This window comes from Taeniopygia guttata, chromosome 24, assembly GCF_048771995.1.
Source record: "Taeniopygia guttata chromosome 24, bTaeGut7.mat, whole genome shotgun sequence".
Classification (NCBI taxonomy): domain Eukaryota; kingdom Metazoa; phylum Chordata; class Aves; order Passeriformes; family Estrildidae; genus Taeniopygia; species Taeniopygia guttata.
The window spans coordinates 5,206,324-5,224,695 of record NC_133049.1 but is presented as its reverse complement, the minus strand read 5'-3'; the positions used below and the strand labels follow the sequence as shown (position 1 = coordinate 5,224,695).

Sequence of the window (18,372 nt, the reverse complement as noted above, 5' to 3'; positions counted from 1 at the left end):
GGCTGTTGTGGCTGACAAACTGCACTGTGCAGTTCTCCCTTCCCTGGATTTGCTGGTACTTACCAGAACTGAACTTCCCTCTTTCCCAGAGCCCTCGCAGTGGCCTGAAGGAGAGGATTTATCCAGATGAGAGCCCAGAAAAGGCTGAGCTTCAAGACACTGTGAGTACACAGCATCGAGTGTCACAACAGCACCTCCTCTAACAGGCCCATTAAAATCTTGCTGCTTTCCCCCACTTTCTAAATGGAGCATGCCTGAACTTTGCTTTAGAAAATAAAATGCAATTAAAGTGGTGCAGGGAAAGTTAATTAGCAGAGTAAATGTTTATGGAGCTTAAGAGCAGGGTCATTTAGAGGCAAGAAATACCTGATCAGCAGTAAAACAGCTGGGTCTGGAATAAGGAGAGCAGTTGCACATGTTTTATTCCTTGAGTCCAGCCCTTTTTTTAGGATGTTCACTCATTTGGGGGCTGCCATTTCCAGCAGGGCTACAAGTGGAGCTCAGCAGGAAGTGCAGAGCTGTGTGAGCACATCATCATCCTTGGGGTGACTCCTGGATTCTCCCCCTCCTCTGCTTCTCCTCCCAAAGCCCCATTTCCCAAGGAGTTTTGGTCCATAGCCACGTGCCCAAAAGCATCCCTGCTTGTCCTCCCAAAGCCCCATTTCCCCACTTTGGTCCCCATTGAAATATCAAGGGTTCGTTTCCTTTCGGGAAAATAAATGAAATCTTGCAAAACAGAAAAGAAAGGCTCCCAAAGACTCTGGGAAGGTGATATGATCAAGTGAAATGTCATTGAGAAGAAAAAAAAAAAGGGAAATTTGGAAATGCAGTGAGCACAAGAAAATGGTCTGGGAGCAAATGAGTTGCAGTGGAAAGGGGCAAAAGATGCCAAAAGGAAGCTCAGACATGCTGCAAAATCAGGGGGAAAATCGAGGAGGAAGAGAGAACGCTGAGGGGAAGACAGATGTGAAATGGCATGGAGAGGGAAAATAAAATTGAAAAACCTCTGGCCAAGCCAAAGCCAGGCTGCAGGGGATGCAGGAGGACAAGGCCAGGGATGCCTTTAGGGAAGGTGCTTGGTGTGCTCCCAGCTGCAGGTGGGGCAGCTGCCCTCCATCCCCCTGCTTTGCTGTTTGGGAATGTTTGGATTGTGGGAAGGGGATCCAAGGTGGAGGTTTTGAAGAGTTGAAATGATCAGAACATCTCCAGGTTTTTCTGTGAGGGACAATCCCAGCTTTGTGCTTTTCTTCCTTCTCGTCCCAGGACTCCCAGTCCAGTGTTGGCAGTCCCCTGTCCCGAGTGGGGACTCAGATCATTGGAGCAGAGGATGATGATTTTGACACGGAGCAGGAGCAGGTGGGAATGACTTTTTAACCTTTTTTCCCCACCCACCAGAATTCTCTTCCCCTCTTCCTAAACTGCTGAGTACTTCTTAAATGGTGAAATAAGAATTTAGGAGTGGCATTCCTGTTGTTGCTGATCTTTCCAAATAGAAATATTTGGGGAATTTATGCCAATATCCATCTTTGAGTCTGTTATTTTTCCTTCTTCTCCAAACTTCAAGCTTTCTAGGAATGAATTTATTTCCTTTTCTGTAGCTTTTGTTAAATCGTGAATTCTTGTCACAGCAGCACAGCTACCACATATTTACTCTGAATTATTTCAGCTGTCCTTTCTCTTATTCCTGAATAATTCAGATGTAATTCCCTGTGTCCCTGCAGATTAATGGGCAGTGCAGCTGCTTCCAGAACATTGAGCTCCTGAAATCCCGTCCTGCTCACCTGGCTGTCCTCCTGCACCACGTGGTGTCCCAGTTTGATCCTGCAGCACTGGTGAGAAGCTCTGGAATCGTTTCCCTGGCTCTCATTTGGGAATCTTCACCAGAATTTACCAGACCTTGTGTAGCACTCACTGCCATGACCTGGCAAGGAGGGAAATGCAGACTCTGTGCAGGCCTGGGGGTGATAAATCCTCATTTATTTCTTCAGATAAAGGGAGAAACACAAAAAGAATTGTTCCCTTTAGGTTTGGCTGCTTACAAATAATTATTTATCGCCTGAAAGCCTCTCATTCCACCCCAAGGTGTGAGATTAGTTGTCTACAGGGAAGGTCTGACCTCTCTGTGCTCCTCTTCCAGCCCCTTCCCTCTCCCCCCATTGCCAGGGCACCTCCCCGAGGAGCAGGGAAAGCTTTCCACCCAGCACTGCTGAATTCCTTGAAATACTGCAAAGAAAACTTGGAGTTTTCATGGTTTTCACCTCATTTCTTGCCCTCCTGTTGTCCACAGCTGTGCTACCTTTACACAGACCTGTACAAACAGACCAACTCCAAAGAGACCCGGCGTGTTTTCCTGGAGTTTTACCAGTTTTTCCTGGACAGAGCTGCAGTAGGTTCCTCTTGTTTTCTTCATTTTTACTCATCCAACAAGCTGACTTTGACCTTTCTCCACTCACCTGAACTGAGAAAAACTGAGGAGGTTAAAGCCCTCCAAAAAAAAATAGTTTTTAAAAATCAAAATTGGAATAATGTTTGATAAATATCTTCCTAAAATGTAAAAATCTAATAAAAGTTTTAAGGTTTTTTTGTTGAAATGTTACCAGGGAATGAATGGCCTCAGCTGCCTGATTACAAAGTAAATCCCAGGGGATTTGTTGTTGATAGGAGAAATAATTTTGTGGTAGGTAAGCAAGTTCTGGTTCTTCTACGATGTGGCTGTTCCAAGGATTGGGAAGTTTTATGTCTCTGTTGGAAAGCTGAGAAAATTGTTTGCTGTCATGAATTAAACTCCCAGAAACTGCAGCAGAGCTTGTATACCACATTTTCATCTTATATAGAATATATACACGGGAGTCTCCCCTTTTCAAACCAGTGGATGCTCAGATTGGATGATTTTGGCTTTTGAGGGAATTTCCTGGAGTGATTTGTGTGTTTTATTGGGGTGCTGGTTTCTCTGTGGGTTCTCCCAGCCTTTCTTTCCTTTTGCAGAACCTGAAAGTCCCAGTTCCAGAGGAAATCTCCTTGGAATTAGGTAGGATGGGAGTGAAGGGTGGGTTAATTCAGGGAAATGACTTTATTGAAGTCATTTGTTGAAGGTGGGGACTGTTCCCAGAGGAACAATTGGTGAATTTTCTGCCTCCCAGACAGGAGAAGGCCAGAGCTCCTCCCTGAAGAGCTGCACCGCCAGTTCATCCAAACCATGCAGGATAAAGTCTGTCCAGAGGTTCAGAGGAACCTGGAAGATTTCAGGTACCAAAAGCTTTCTGTGGAGTTTTCCTTTTAATTCATATTTGATTTCAGTCAACAGGGAAACCTGAGGGAGATATAATTCCTCTTGGATTGCATAGGAATATACCAGGAATATACCCTGTAGCCAATCCTTAAATCAAGTCATCAATTGCAATTCTAGGGCTTGGATTCTTCATTCCTGGAACCTGTGTGAGGAAATGTCAGAGTATTTTTTGTTTTGAGGTTTTGTTGTATAAATCTCTCTTACTGATTGTGTTTATAATCAGATTATTTTTTTTCCTGTCCCTATTTTCCTTCCTTCTCCCCTTTGGGCAGGGAATAATCCCCTTTACAGAGCTCAGTCTCAAGCTACAGCAAGGGAAATTTAGGCTGGATATCAGGAAAAAGTTTATCACAGAAAGGGAGATAAAGTTCTGGAATTGCTGCCTGGGGAGGTGGTGGAGTCACCATCCCTGGGTGTGTTTAAAACAAGCCTGGATGTGGCACTGGGTGCCAGGGTTTGGTTGAGGTGCTGGGGCTGGGTTGGACTCGATGATTTTGAAGGTCTCTACCAAGCTGGTGATTCTGTGAATTCTGTGAGCTGTCACAGGCATGCAGTAGAAGTTGATAATTAATTTGCTTTTTGCTGTGGAGTGCTAAGAGCTCCATGCCACGCTCAGCAATTATTGTAAATTCAGGTGAACTCGGTGGGAAGAAATGCTGATGTTTGACTCCAGAAGGCTGAATGATTTCTTTATTATCACTGTACTCTAATACATTAATATACTATTTAAAGGAGATACTAAAACTACATACTTAGTTTTCTTACTATTATATTTAACTCTCTAACAACTCGTGCCCCTCTGTCGAGAGTTTAGACACGGGTGGATCTGATTGGACATCAGGCTCAAATAATCCTCTCTAAAATTTAATTAAGCAATTACCTTTTTCCTAAACACATTCTAGATGGGAAAAACAAGGAACAGAAACAGAAATTATTTGGTCTTTCTTCTTTCTATACTCTATGAAAAAATCCTAAAAGAGAAAAGAACGTGCCTACCACAAGCAACGAACTATTCCATACCTAAAACCCTCACTTTAAACACCCCAAAACCCACCGTGTGACAACACCCTGAGTGCCAGGGGGTGCAGGTGATGCTCCCTGTGCCCTTTTGCAGGCAGAAGAGGAGCATGGGGCTGACCCTGGCCGAGGGGGAGCTGACCAGGCTGGACGCGGAGCGGCTCCGCGACCGCAACGCCGTGGAGAAGGAGAGGAGCTGTGCAGAGCAGATCCTGGCCAAAATCGAGGAGGTCCTGTAAGTGACAGCAAACAGGGAGGTGGGGGAGAAAAAAAGAACGTTGGAGGTGCTGCCTCGGACGTGGAAAAAGCGGGATGGAGGAATTGGGGGGTGGAATTTGGCGTCGCTGTGTTTAGATTTCTGCCCCGAGTGCCCTCAGCCAGGGAAGCGAAGGCTGTTTTGTCCAGGAGGCTGCTGTGAAATAGTGCAGGGAATGCTGCCTTTGTCAGCTTGTGCATTATTAGATCAGAGCCCTTTTCCTGTAGAAACAACAGCTTCACAACCCATTTTCTCCTTTTTAATGTGTGCTGAATCCAATTGCCACAGCTGAACCTTCACTTTGGATTCTTGATTTTATTTTTTTCCCCCTGCTGGGACTGCTGAACATTCTGAAGGACACTTCAACACAGCTACTGATGCTCTGGGTGGATGGGACCGGGTGTTAATTGGGTTTTGAGTTTCATTTTGAAACCCTTTCTTGTTTTTAGGATGACATCTCAGCCTCTGGAAGAAGACAAGAGGTAATGGGAGCTGGGAGCTGGGGCTGTGTTGTGCTGATGGAACAAGACAGCCCTCTCCCGGCTGTTCTCCAAACTCCTGAATCCCCTGGCATAAATCATTGCAATTCAGAGCATCAGCCTCTTCTTTGCTGATGTTTGTTGCCTGTGTTTCACATCTTAAAAATTACTGTCACTGCGAGTTTGTGTTTATTTTTGTTTTGTGTTGTAACTGCTTCAATCTGCTCTAACATTTATTTTCTCTGTGTGCCTTGTCCTGTTCAGTTTTTATCCGAGCAGCTTTTCCTCCTTTTTGCAGTAACCTTTTACTGCTGCTTGTTTTTGCCATAACTCAAAGCTATAATGTGGCATCAAATATGGTTTTAGTGTAGAATTTTAGGACCTTCTGTGTAATTCTCAGAATTGTATTTTCACCTCCCGGGCTTCTGTGTGTTTTATCATGGAATTATTTGGGTTGGAAAGAACCTTAAAGATGATTTAATTCCAATCCCTGCCACGGGCAGGGACACCTTCCACTGTCCCAGGTGCTCCAGCCTGATCTTGGACACTGCCAGGCTCCAGAGGCAGCCACAGCTTCTCTGGGCACCCTGTGCCAGAGCCTCCCCATCCATATATTCCACTTTTATTTACTCCTTAATTTACAAAACTAATAATTCTGATGTTGGCTGAGCCTTCCCATTATCTGTGGGAATTTATTTCCGTTCATTTCATCACTTTAATTTAAAAATGAACTTCTCAACAGAACCTCGACCTGAATTTTATTGACTCAGTGTATTTTCCCCAATATCTTTCCCTTAAACCTCAGTGGTTTTTCTGTGTTTGGCAGCTCCACGATGCAATATGTGATCCTCACCTACATGAAACACCTGGGAGTGAAAGTCAAAGAGCCTCGGAACCTGGAGCAGAAGCGGGGCCGGATTGGTTTCCTGCCAAAAATCAAGGTAGTGCTGCTGTGGCCACAGAGGATTTGTGTGCAATTCAAACCCCAGCTGTGCAGGAAAAAAAAAATGAAAAATCGCTGTGATTTTTATGTTTCAAGAGGATCTGGGGTTGCTGAACTGCACAGCAAACCTAAGAGCTGAAATTGGGTTCTGCATCTATTGGAAATAATTGGAATTACTTCCTTTATCTCTGAATAAATTCAGAGATTTCACCTTGGTTTTGGCTGTTATTAAAACTTTGGGTGAGGAATATTTCAGAGGACACAACCTTGAACCACAGGAGGGTCTCATTAAAACTGTTGCCTTGTTTACTTCAGTTTTTTCTTGGAGAAACTTACCCAAACCCTCTTGTTTTGTGATGCAGAAGAGCTCTTCTCCCTGCCACTTTTCCACTCCCCCACTTTTCCACTTATATAATGAATATTTCCACCAAAACTTCATCCCTGTGGGTGTCATCCCTTGTCTCCCACAGCATGGGGGTGTATCTGGTCACAGTAGCTGCTTATTTTCATCAACATTTCATCCTCCTTTGAAATATTAAGAGAATTTCCAGCAGTTCTGCACTAACCAAAAAGGTGAAACAGTGTGAAACCTTTTTGAGCTTTGTGTCCTCTCCCTTCTGCAGCTTTAAAGAACTAATTAAAATCTCAGTAAACAGCTGGATTTGAAGCAGTGAGCGATGAGTTTGCCTTTCTTTACCTGCAGCAAAGCATCAAGAAAGAGAAAGAAGGAGAGGAGAAAGGGAAGAGGAGAGGCTTCCCCAACATCCTGGGCCCCCCAAGGAGACCAAGCCGACATGACAGCAGTGCAAGTATGTCAGCCCAGGAAAGCCCTGTGCCCTGCTAGCCTGGGGGCCACAGAAATTCCCTGCTGCCTCCAAAAATGCACGCCAGGAACCCTATTTCCCCCATCCCCCTGCTCCTAAACCTCATCCCACCCATCCTGCCTCACCCAATCCCAAGTCCTCACAATTTGGATCCCTCTTCTGCCAATTCCCTTCCTAGCCTGTCTTACCCTGAGGGGCTGTGGAATGGGATTTTGGGCTGTGGAATCAGAGTTCGGGCTGTGGAATGGAATTTTGGGCTGTGGAATGGAATTTTGGGCTGTGGAATGGGATTTGGGCCGTGGAATGGGATTTTGGGCCGTGGAATGGGATTTTGGGTTGTGGAATGGAAGTTTGGGCTGTGGAATCAGATTTTGGGCTGTGGAATGGGATTTTGGGCTGTGGAATGGAATTTTGGGCCGTGGAATCAGATTTTGGGCTGTGGAATGGAATTTTGGGCTGTGGAATGGGATTTTGGGCTGTGGAATGGGATTTTTGGCTGTGGAAGCAGATTTCGGGCTGTGGAACTGAATTTTGGACTGTGCCTGAGGCATTTTGGGGTCGGATTGAGTGCTTTTCAGTAGAGCTGAGTGATTTGAAACATCCTGTTGTTAACACCCAGCTTTGGAGGCTCACGGATCTGGTTTGGTCCTGCAGCGCTGCTCCTCTCAGCCTTGCAGCAGGGTGATGATTCTCTCTGTGCAGTTGGCAGGGCCATGGAGATGCAGAAGCCCAGGCACCCCAAGCACTCGCCCACAGCCTCCTCTGTGAGCCCAGAGCCCCCCGAGTCCAGCAAGATGCGCCAGAGCGGCTCCTCCAGCGATGGCACAGATGCCCCTTACCCCCCTGCCAACCCCATGTCCCCCCTGGCCACGGGGCCTTTCGCCTCCCCAGAGGGCAGCAAGGACAGTGACACAGGTAGGGTTGAAGGCTGTGATTTATTAAAAATATGGATATTGATCTAGTACCGATATCCAACAGTGACAGACAAAAACTCTCCAACAGTTTAAAGTTAGAAAGTGTGTATTTATTGTGTGTGGGATCGCTCCCAAATCCACACTGCAGCTTCCAGGTGATTACAGAGCCCTTTTATCCATACAAGTATGGAATACCCAAAATACAAATGCATATTCATCATTTTGGTACATCCCATTCCCCACTTCCTATGCTAATCACTCCAAAAGCCATTCAGCATGCGTGGTTTGTCCCTTGAAATGGGTCGGTGTCCCTTTCATGGGGAGGGGTCCCAAAATGAGGAAGTCAATGAAGTCTTCCTCCTTCTGACCTTTCTACCTTTTCAATGCCAATCTGACAAATGAACTCTTGGTAGAACTCCCATTCCTTGTCTTCAGTTGGTTTCAGAACAGAGGAGGCCACAATTGTCTTAATGTTCCTAAAAGCTCTTTTTCAGTTTCTGTATTCTTCATTATAAACCCAGCTAACTCAACATTGTGCTGACGAGCAATCAATTATTAGTTAACTACTAACTCCTAACTTCATCAAGGCCTACTGAAATATTTTAATTAACTCTAGTAAAGCTTATCTCTAACTAAAATCTTAGCTTCTCTAAAATCTCTAAATCCCTTAAAATTTACATTTCAGCTGTGCTGTGGACAGAATGTGCATGATAGTAAAAGGGTTTTAAAATCATGGGGATTTAGGGTTAGAAGGAAAATTAAGCTTAGTAGGCCCTGAAAAAAAAAATACCCTAGGTACATAAAGGCCTTGTACCTTGCTAGAACTGCACCTGTGTAGCTGGTACATGATAAATGATATAATTGTTAGATGTGATGATTGTTTAGTAATTAAATATAATTACTGTTGAAATTGTGGTCAGGGGCCTGAGAAAGATCACGAGAAACTCATGTCAATGTATACAATAGAACAATATCAGTTTAATACTTAATATGTAAGTTATATAAGGATAGAATATAAAATACATTCAGCTCGAAAGCCGTGTTGGAGTCAGATTTGGGTCTGTACCTGATTCCCAGAGCTGTCAATAAAAGCACCTGCAGATAATCATATCCTGTGTGTTCCTGAACGCTGACATGCAGAGCACTGATGCAACAAGCTGGGCCAATGAGGCAATGCTTTGATGTCATTCGAGCTGCTCTTCCTCAGCTTAATCAGCTTTCCTCAATTAGGGAATCTTGCCACGAGCAGCAGTGGTTGTTAGTGGGTTCTGCCAGCGTGGCATTGGATCATCCAACAGGAAAAACCCACCAGGTGCCACCTGAAGCTTTTGTCACTGAGATTTGTTCGTAGCAGCCTGGGAATCGAGTTCCTCCAGCTCTGAGGCTGGAATCAAGAGGCTCTGGAGGGGCTGGGAGGTTCTCTGATGTGCTCTAGCTTGGTTCCTCACCTTTCACATTTATCCTGTGTCCAGGTGTGAAGCAGCCTGGGGAAGCCCCACCTGCCAGTGACTCCATGGATGGCACCCCCCGCACACCCAACAACACCTTTGAGTTCCCATCTCCTCTGGAAAACTTGCAGGAGGAGGAGGGAGAGTCTGAGAGGTAACTCTGGGTGCTTGAGGGAGCCTTGAGAGAGGGTCAGGAGATGCTGGAACGGGTTGGAAAAGATCATTGTAGAGATTCCTTTGTCAGTGTGACTGGCTGCTGAAATTCAGTACATAAAGTGACAGTGACCTTGTTTGTGTTAAATGTTGTTGGTAGAATTAGGAAACTTTGGTTTGTGTCTCTGCTGTGATAGAAAAGTGTCAGGAGAGAGGACAAAGTACTCTGCTTTGGAGCTCAGCCCACCATTCTGAAGTGGTTCTGAGCAGGGAGAAATTCAGGCACAAGCTTCCCTAATGATTCCTTTCCTTCCTTGCAGGATGGTTGACATGGGAACGCCGAAGCCTTTTCGCAAGTGAGTGTGCTTAGAAATGTTTGAACTCGACTGAATTTGTTTGGATTTCAAGCAGTTATGAGGCAGAATGCAGCAGTGCTCATTGTTCTGAGCCAGCAGAGTTGTCTGCATGATCCCTTTTCTTTAAGAACATATGAAATCAGACACTGGCAGCCATTTGTAGGGCAGGTGGAGCGAGTCATATGCAAAAATACCCCTTTGATCTGAGAGTGAAGTGGAACGATTGCTGTGTCCACTGATTGGAGTGGATGGGAGCTGGGTTAAGGAGTAGAGAGATCCCTATTTTCCTTTTCAACCTGTGTTGCTGTTGGTTCTGTACCTGCAGATAGAAGCAAGAAACTGTAACCTGCCCTTTTCACTGCCTTGATATCTGACTGCAAATGATTTCATCTGTGCCATTAAAATGAGGGTTATGAAAACACTGTCAGAACAGTCAATCTGGAAAGGGCAAACTTAGAGAATGTGCCCAAAGGTTCAGGCAACAAAACAGCCTCCAGCTGGCAGGGACAGTGTGTTCATAAAGCTGATTGCTGTACTCAGCTTTTCCCTGAAATGGGAATGAACTCACTTTTTTCCTTCTCCCATCAGGATGGACAGTGTTGGCTTTGCAGATGTGCAGAGTGAGGATGAGCTCTATGACTTCGACATGGACATGGACCCTCCCAACTGGCAGCAGCTTGTGAGCAGAGAGGTGCTGATGGGGCTCAAACCCTACGAAATCAAACGTCAAGAAGTGATAAATGGTGAGATGGAGGTTCTGTCCTGCCTGGCCAAGCTCGGTGTTGAAACCTTCCCCTGCAGCTTTGAAGTTGTTAAAAATTTGCAATTAGGTTTTTCCTCAGTGATCTTGTGAAGTAGCGGCTGGAGAATTGTAGAACTTTTGCTTTGAAGAGTTCTTAGCTGTGAAACTCATGCTTCTTACTGGGAAATAACCTGAGGTGAGATTGATCCAGTCCTTAGAGGAGAAATAAACAATATCAAGTGGTTATTAAATATTAAGGTGCTGAAAGGCCAGTTTTTTAATATGTTCTATGAAAGAAAACAAGAAAAGCTTGTTTTTCTGGGAAGCAGGGGATGGAAATGCTCCTCTCAAACCTCAGCAGATTTGAGCTGCAGCTCCTGCAGAAACCTCTGCGTGGATTTGCGAGCTCAGATCTGTTGGTTTGGGGTAGATGATGGAATTTTACAAACAATTCAAACATGAATTACAGCCTGGAATAGGGACCAGGGAGGGAAATGCTGCTGAGGGAGCAGCTCTGAGCTGACCTGTGGCTGCTCTCCCTGTCTCCCCAGAGCTGTTCTACACCGAGCGAGCCCATGTGCGCACGCTGAAGGTCCTGCACAACGTCTTCTACCAGAGGGTCACCAGGGAGGGCATCCTCAGCTCCAGTGACAAGCGGAAAATCTTCTCCAACCTGGAGGACATCCTTGGGCTGCACGGTAGGAGCAGCTGCATGCTGCAATTTTGGCATCCAGTGGCTCAAAAATTGAAGCAAACACGAGACAGTTTCACCCAATTCTTGATGTAGAGTAGAATTGTTCAGGGCACTGCCCTGGGCTTGCTTTTGCTCACACTTGTTCCACTTCTGATTCACAAAGATATTTTGATGAGGAATCGTGTGTCCAGTGTTCCTTTCCCTTATCTGTGTTGATTCATGCTTGATGAAAGGAGCAGGGAGCTTTATGGGCCAGGGTTTGAGATGGTTCCTGAAGAGAGCAGAAAACAGATTTATGGAGATTGATCTTTTGGTTTCTGAAGGGTGGTTTAGGGAAAGGACTGCTCACAGTAGGAATTTCAGCCACTGAATAATCAGTTGTGTGGCTTTTTGGTTTCTGCATTATTCCTGTTTATAGAAAAATGATACTGAGCCTCAGAAAACGTAAGTTTGGATTCTTAGGGGTCATTTGAAGCCAGGTGAGACACAAGTGCCAAGGATATTTATTAGATATTCTAAATTTGTTAAGTTGCAGGATATTGTTTGTTAGCTAATTAAAATTATTTCGAATCTGATCTTCTCCTAGAATAGCTTTTATGTTAAATGCTGAAAATGAAGCCAGCATTTTGATCACTATTAATAAAATTTACTTTTTTTTCATTGTTTTTAAGTTGCACTGAACGATCAGATGAAATCTGTCCGAAAAAGGAACGAGACTTCTGTCATTGGCCAAATTGGGGAAGATTTGCTCTCCTGGGTAAAATTCTTTTAATATTTGAAAATAATGTCTCATGGAATGACCAATAGAGCTAGAGGTTGGAGGAGGTAATTCCCAGCAATGGGAACTGATGGGCTGCGAGTTCTGGGGCCAAAACAGAGCTGGAGGATGAGGGGGGAAGGAAAGGAGGAAGAGCTCAGAGGATTTTTCATCTGACTGGAAATAAGAGTCATTTAAGGCACAAGAATAATATCCTTAGGATGTGTGGGTAGAATAGACAGGTACTTTTGGGTACATAAAGGTGAGAGTGGGATTTTGAAAAATGCAGTGGCACGATTTATTTTAGTAACACTGAAATGTGAGCCTGGTGTTGCCTGCGGTGCAGTGAAAAGATGATTAAAAATACTATTTTCTAATCTTAGAGTGTATAAATTTGTCGTTTATAGTGCTGTTGCAGGCTTCACTTTTGAGATCTTTATGGAGAGATTTGGCTGCCCCATCTCTGGAAGTGTTCAAGGGTGTTTTGGGGTAGTGGAAAGTGTCCCTGCTCATGATGGGGATGAGCTTTAAAATCCCTTTCAACCCAAACCAGTCTGGGATTCTGTGATGTTGGAGGGCTGGTTTGAGGGGAACTGAAGAGTTTGAGATGTAAAGGTCTCCTCTGAGAAGACAAAGCCTTAAACCAGGGCAGAAATACCTCCTCATTTTTGTCAATAATTCCTTTGTTCCTGGTGATCCCAGTGCTGTGTGGCTCTGCCTGCTGAGGGTGGCTCATGCTGAGCTCCAGCCTGTCTAAACTTGGCTTTTTTGGCTTTCTGGCACAGTTTAGTGGAGCAGCAGAGGAGAAGCTGAAACTTGCCACTGCCACCTTCTGCAGCAACCAGCCCTTCGCTCTCGAGGTCATCAAGTCCCGCCAGAAGAAGGACTCACGCTTCCAGACCTTCGTGCAGGTGAGCTTGCCACAGGGCTTTGGGTTTTCTCCCCCAGCCTTTGAGTTTTCTCCATCAGGCTTTGAGTTTTCTCTACCAGGCTTTTGAGTTTTTCACCAGGCTTTTGGGAGTTTTTTTCACCAGGCTTTTGGGAGTTTTCTCCACCAGGCTTTTGGGAGTTTTTTCCACCAGGATTTTGAGAGTTTTCCCCACCAGGCTTTGAGTTTTCTTCACCAGGTTTCTGAGTTGTCTCCTCCACGCTTTGAGTTTCTCACCAGGTTTTTGAGTTTTCTTCTCCGTGCTTTGAATTTTTCTCCACCAGGCTTTGAGTTTTTTCACCAAGCTTTTGAGTTTTTTCCACCAGGCTCTGAATTTTTTCCCCTAAGCTCTCAGTTTCCCCACCAGGCTTTTGGGAGTTTTCCCCACCAGGATTTTGAGAGTTTTCTCCACCAGACTTTTGGGGAGTTTTCTCCACCAGGCTTTGAAAGTTTTCTCGACCAGGCTTTTGGGAGTTTTCCCCACCAGGATTTTGAGAGTTTTCCTCACCAGGATTTTGAGAGTTTTCCCCACCAGGCTTTTGGGAATTTTCTCCACCAGGCTTTTGAGTCTTCCCCCTAAGCTCTGAGTTTTCCCCCTAAGCTCTGAGTTGCTTCAGCACACCCCAATAAATCCTCCTAGATAAAGTTCTGATAATTAATGGCAATTATCAGTGACGTCATGGCTAAGGCTGCCTTCAGCTGGGGACCATTTCCAGCACTGTATTTATGTCTCCTGGTGGTTTCTGGAGGGAGGAGCCCTCAGTTCTGGGGAGCACAGAGTGTCCTGATGGAATGCAGGCCAGCAGAGTGTCCCAGGCAGGAGATGCCATCTCCCTGGGGGCGGCTGCTGCCCAGGGATGCCAGGTTCTGTGGGGCAGAGTGCCAGGAGCAGGAGACAGATGCTGCACAGCTGCTCTGCCTGCCAGCAGTGGGCTTTGCCTCCATGTGGCATTTGCAGGAGAGCATTATCTCCATCAGCACGGGCTGGGAGGAGCTCTGGGAGTACAGGGGGAGATTATTTTGACAAATATCCTGCGTTTGGCTGCGGTGTGAAAGCCCAAACTGATGTGTTCCCTGGGTGCTGCTGACTGAGATGGATTGGGGATGGGCCCGTGCCCATGGGGAGTAATGAGGGGAGGAAGGCACTGCTGCTGTGATGAGCTTTTCCTCTGCCTAATTGCAGCTGGAGAGGGGATGTGTTGTCTGGGTGATAGATCTTGGCATCTCTTGTCTTGTATTTAATTACTGGAAAGTGAAGTAATAGATGTTTAAGTGATGAATAGATGTTGTGCATTCAGGTAATTATGGCCTTAATAAAAATGACAAATGCAGATATTGTGCTGTTGAAATTTAGGATGCTGAGAGCAATCCCCTGTGCCGGCGGCTGCAGCTGAAGGATATCATCCCCACGGAGATGCAGAGGTTGACTAAATACCCCCTTCTGCTGGATAACATTGCTAAATACACAGGTAAAGCCTTTCCACTGCATTTTGGGCACCCATCTCAGCAGGTTTTTTAGGTAAATGTTTTAAATAACACTTTAATTTTATGTGTCTCTCTCTGTTTTCATTGCGACCTCACTGCTGCCTCCTGCACAGGAGGTGTAAAAAATAATAATAAAGAGAAAAATCCAGTGTTGGTTCCTCCTTAGGAAAATAAAAAGGAAATTCAGTGTGAAATAAGTGAATCTCTGAAGCAGCACAGAACATCCTCATGCTCTTGCAGAGGGTGGGGTTTAATTAGGATTTGTTACACTGAAAGATACTTCCTGCACAACAGGTAGAAATGTGATAAATAATAGCACAAAATGCCTTCGCAGCTTTACTATCTGATACCTGCTGCAGGGTAATTTCATTACTCATAAAAATAGACTGCAGCTACAAGTTCCCTCTAATCCTAATTAGGGAAGCATGTGATACTCCATTATCTTTGATGTACTGGTTGATGTTCCTGTTAAGTGAATTCTCAGTGTGGCTGCTGGTGCTGGTGAGAATTGATGGGTTCACCTGTGCCTGTACTCTTAGTAAGGATTTTAGGATTTTAGTAAGGATTTTAGGATTTTAGTAAGGATTTTAGGTTTCCCACATTATTGTGAATAGCTGTCACAAGGCCCTAAAAAAGGGGGAGTAACAATTGCATTATGTGTGATGATGTGCATCAGAACCCATCAGAATCTCAGCTGTGGTCCAGTAGTTTGTGAGGACGAATGTAGCTTCAAATTTTCAATGAATATGAATATTTTAATGAGGGTAATATTTTTATCAAGACTACCTTAAAATTTTTTAATGAAGTGGCAAAAATAATGTCTGCAGTACTTACTAGGAAATTCCTTCCAATAGGCAATGTCTCACATTTCCTTTCTCTTCAAATCCAAATGGTTTATTCTATTTACAAGTGTTCCTAGTCTCCTTCGTATTTCCTTTAGAAGCTTCAGGTTTAGATATTATGGACAGAGAGTAATGGGTTTTTGAAAAAAAAAAAAAGCAAAATCTCTGAAAACATCACTGTACCATTCAAAGCCCTCTCTTCCTCCTGTAACAGAAATCAGGTGACATACTTTAACATTATAATATATATTCTAGGGTCTGCAGCTGCCTCATGGTCTGGAAATGTCAGGGTATTTTCATATGTATAGACACCTAGCAGCATTAACTGTCAGGTTTTTTCTTCAATCAGTTCTTTCCCATCACAAATCTCATTTTTATCCCTATCGCAGTGCTTCTGTTGATAGACTTCTCTGTGAGTTTAACCCCTCTTTGTCCAATTTGAGGCCAGCAAACTGCAGTGCAGGGCCGGCTGGTGAAACCTTTGCTGGGATGCACTGCCCCACTGGGTTTTATTCTTGCAGAGCTGCCTGAGGAGAAGGAGAAAGTCAAGAAAGCAGCAGATCACTGTCGCCAGATCCTCAACCACGTGAACCAGGCTGTCAAAGAGTCGGAGAACAAGCAGGTGGGAGGGCCAGAGTGAACACCCAGGGCTGGGGACAGCAGTAAAGCTGCACTCGGGGCAGTTTTGCTGCTCCAAGTGACCATTGCCTTGCATTTCCTGCAGCATTTGGAGGATTATCAGCGCAGACTCGACCTCTCCTACTTGAAGCAGTCAGAGGATCCCATGATGGACGAGTTCAGGGTGAGTGAGAGCATCAAAACCAGCCCTGGGTGAATGGAATTTGCAGCTCTGTCATTCACTTTGTGCTTCTTCTGATGCACAGTCGAGTGGTCTTTGGAGATAAATATTTCTGTGTGAAAATGAAAACAGTTAGTCTCAGAAATGTGAGTTTTGCCACCTTCCTGAAGATTCCTGTGGCTCTAACAGCCCAGTTCTGCACATCATGGTGCTGATGAAGCTTGTCAGCTCTGTGCAACAAGCTTTATGGCCTGCAAGCTCAAGCACTGTATCCCAGAAGAGATATCTGACAGATAATTAGATTTTTGTGGATATTTATCTCATGTGAGTGCATGTCTTAGTGATGCTGTTGGAACTGGGGAGGCCTTGGAGAGCCCTGGGGTGTAACAGTGGAATTGGCTTTAAAAAGAGAGCTTGTGCAGAAACATGAGAGATCCACACAGCCAAATAAAACCTGAAGTCCAGTAATAAAAATATTCTGTTTCATGGCTTCTATAAATCCCTGCAGTTTTGTTGGAAGCTGGTTACCTGCTGGTTTCTTCCCCATCTCCCTCAAAGTCAGCGTGAAAAAAACCCCAACTTTTCAATAAAACTGTGTCATGTGTCCTTTCCCAAATAAACTTGCAAGCATTTAGCAAGGGAAGGAAGAACTTCTGGCAGCTACGAAATCTCGCTGTCACTGATTGTAGACTCTGAGACTTGGAAGGGATGAATTGTGAAAATTGTCACTTCTGCTTGCCTGCAGATCTAAATGTCACAAGCACTGAAGTGCCTGAAGAATCCATTGACATTACAAAGCCTGTCAGATCATTGGGATGATTTGTAAATAATTTGTAGGCACACTTGACTTGCAAATCGAGTGCTGCAGCATTCATCAGTGGCAATGCTGGAGCTGAATATGGGGTATTGGAAAAGCTCCTCCTAGGAAACAGGTGACATCCTAATGCCCCAGGAGCTCGACTTGGTGGGAGAATTCCCCACTCTGTGGCACTTGGCATGTGGAAAACAGTGGAAGAGGGAAAGTGATAAACAGCATCTCTGACACGATTTTGGGTTTCCTGCTCCATGTTTCTTTTCCCAGCCTGGGTTTAACTGCTTGGCTCCAAACTGGAGTCCCTCTGGCATTCCTGTGTTTTCTCATGACTTGCTTCCTTGGAAATTTCACTTTTTTCTTTTCCCTGGTGACAGAACCTGGATCTAACAAAGAGAAAGATGCTCCATGAAGGGCCCCTGACCTGGAAGGTGAATCGTGACAAAACCATCGGTGAGTCTGGGCCATCCCCTCATCCCCTGGCTCTGAGTGGGTTTGCTGGGAAGGAGAGGAGGGAAAAGCTCTGCTTGCAGCTCCCAATTATGCTTCTTACTGCCACCTCTCATAATGCCTTCGTGCTTCTCTGAGCTGATTAAATTATTCTTGTCAATTCTGAGATGTGCTGGAGCATCATTAGGGCCACGCAGGGACACAGCAGTCACTCATGAGCTGATCCAGTTCCATCTGTAGCTTTCTGCTGGAGTTTTCACCAGGAAGATTTGCAAGCTTTGCCTGGAATGGCACAGCACTGATTGCTGCTTCTGCATGAGTAATCAGAAATGCAGCTTTCTGCTTTCTGATGGGAATCTTTTAACTCATCCTGGGGCTTTTTTTGCATTCTGGGCAGATCTGTACACTCTGCTGCTGGAGGACATCCTGGTGCTGCTGCAGAAACAAGATGACAAACTGGTGCTGAAGTGCCACAGCAAGATCCTGGCATCCACAGCTGACAGCAAACACACCTTCAGCCCCATCATCAAACTCAACACTGTGCTGGTTCGCCAGGTGGCCACAGGTCAGTGCAGCCCACTGAGAAAGCAAGAAGAGAAGCCAAAAATAAAGATTAGCTCAGTTGAGGAAGATGATTTTGTGTAGATTTTCAGAGTAGAACATGGAAAACTGCGTAGGCTTAATTCTTGGTTGTCCAACATCGTGCTTAGTATGGATGAGCTGTTTAACTTCTTTGCATCAGTAATAGGCATTTGCTTGAGTTTTAAATAGACCTCTAAATGAAAGTACTTTGATTGTGTTAGAGGAAAAGCACTCTGGAAATTATTAGAAGGGAAAAGAGGAGAAATGGAGCTTTTTCAAAATGGGTTGAAATAGGTTTTTTCCTTTGAGGGCACATTTCTTTGCTAGGACAAGGTCAGTGTTTCTGTATTAGTGTTGGAGAGATATCTCATGGACTTTTCCCTTGCTTGGGGCTGGGTTATGTAGGAATTTTTGGGAAGCTGTGTGGGGGCTGGCAGCTGTTTCAGTCCCCTTCCCTGTGTTGGTGCAGATAACAAAGCTTTCTTCGTCATCTCCATGTCGGCGACGGGGGCTCACATCTACGAGCTGGTGGCACAGACTGTCTCAGAGAAGAATGTGTAAGTGCTGGGGTCAATTCCACCTGCTGATGGCTTTGCTGGACCT

At 45.0% G+C, this 18,372-nt stretch overlaps 1 protein-coding gene across 5 annotated transcripts in view; it reads left to right on the top strand.

Annotated features, from left to right (window-relative positions):
• The window catches only part of ARHGEF12 (Rho guanine nucleotide exchange factor 12), a 79,671-nt gene that overhangs the window by 50,968 nt on the left and 10,331 nt on the right, over positions 1-18,372 (top strand). For all 5 annotated transcript variants that reach the window (XM_030291058.4, XM_030291059.4, XM_030291060.4 and 2 more), the window contains 23 exons: positions 90-161; positions 1,264-1,356; positions 1,722-1,832; positions 2,288-2,386; positions 2,986-3,028; positions 3,141-3,246; positions 4,404-4,541; positions 5,012-5,044; positions 5,868-5,982; positions 6,688-6,793; positions 7,511-7,723; positions 9,195-9,324; positions 9,644-9,679; positions 10,268-10,422; positions 10,973-11,119; positions 11,787-11,872; positions 12,658-12,783; positions 14,155-14,269; positions 15,649-15,749; positions 15,852-15,929; positions 17,115-17,190; positions 17,585-17,752; positions 18,239-18,326. In XM_030291058.4, the coding sequence (XP_030146918.3) occupies positions 90-161; positions 1,264-1,356; positions 1,722-1,832; positions 2,288-2,386; positions 2,986-3,028; positions 3,141-3,246; positions 4,404-4,541; positions 5,012-5,044; positions 5,868-5,982; positions 6,688-6,793; positions 7,511-7,723; positions 9,195-9,324; positions 9,644-9,679; positions 10,268-10,422; positions 10,973-11,119; positions 11,787-11,872; positions 12,658-12,783; positions 14,155-14,269; positions 15,649-15,749; positions 15,852-15,929; positions 17,115-17,190; positions 17,585-17,752; positions 18,239-18,326 (2,435 nt within the window). The remainder of the gene's footprint in view (positions 1-89; positions 162-1,263; positions 1,357-1,721; positions 1,833-2,287; positions 2,387-2,985; positions 3,029-3,140; positions 3,247-4,403; positions 4,542-5,011; positions 5,045-5,867; positions 5,983-6,687; positions 6,794-7,510; positions 7,724-9,194; positions 9,325-9,643; positions 9,680-10,267; positions 10,423-10,972; positions 11,120-11,786; positions 11,873-12,657; positions 12,784-14,154; positions 14,270-15,648; positions 15,750-15,851; positions 15,930-17,114; positions 17,191-17,584; positions 17,753-18,238; positions 18,327-18,372) is intronic.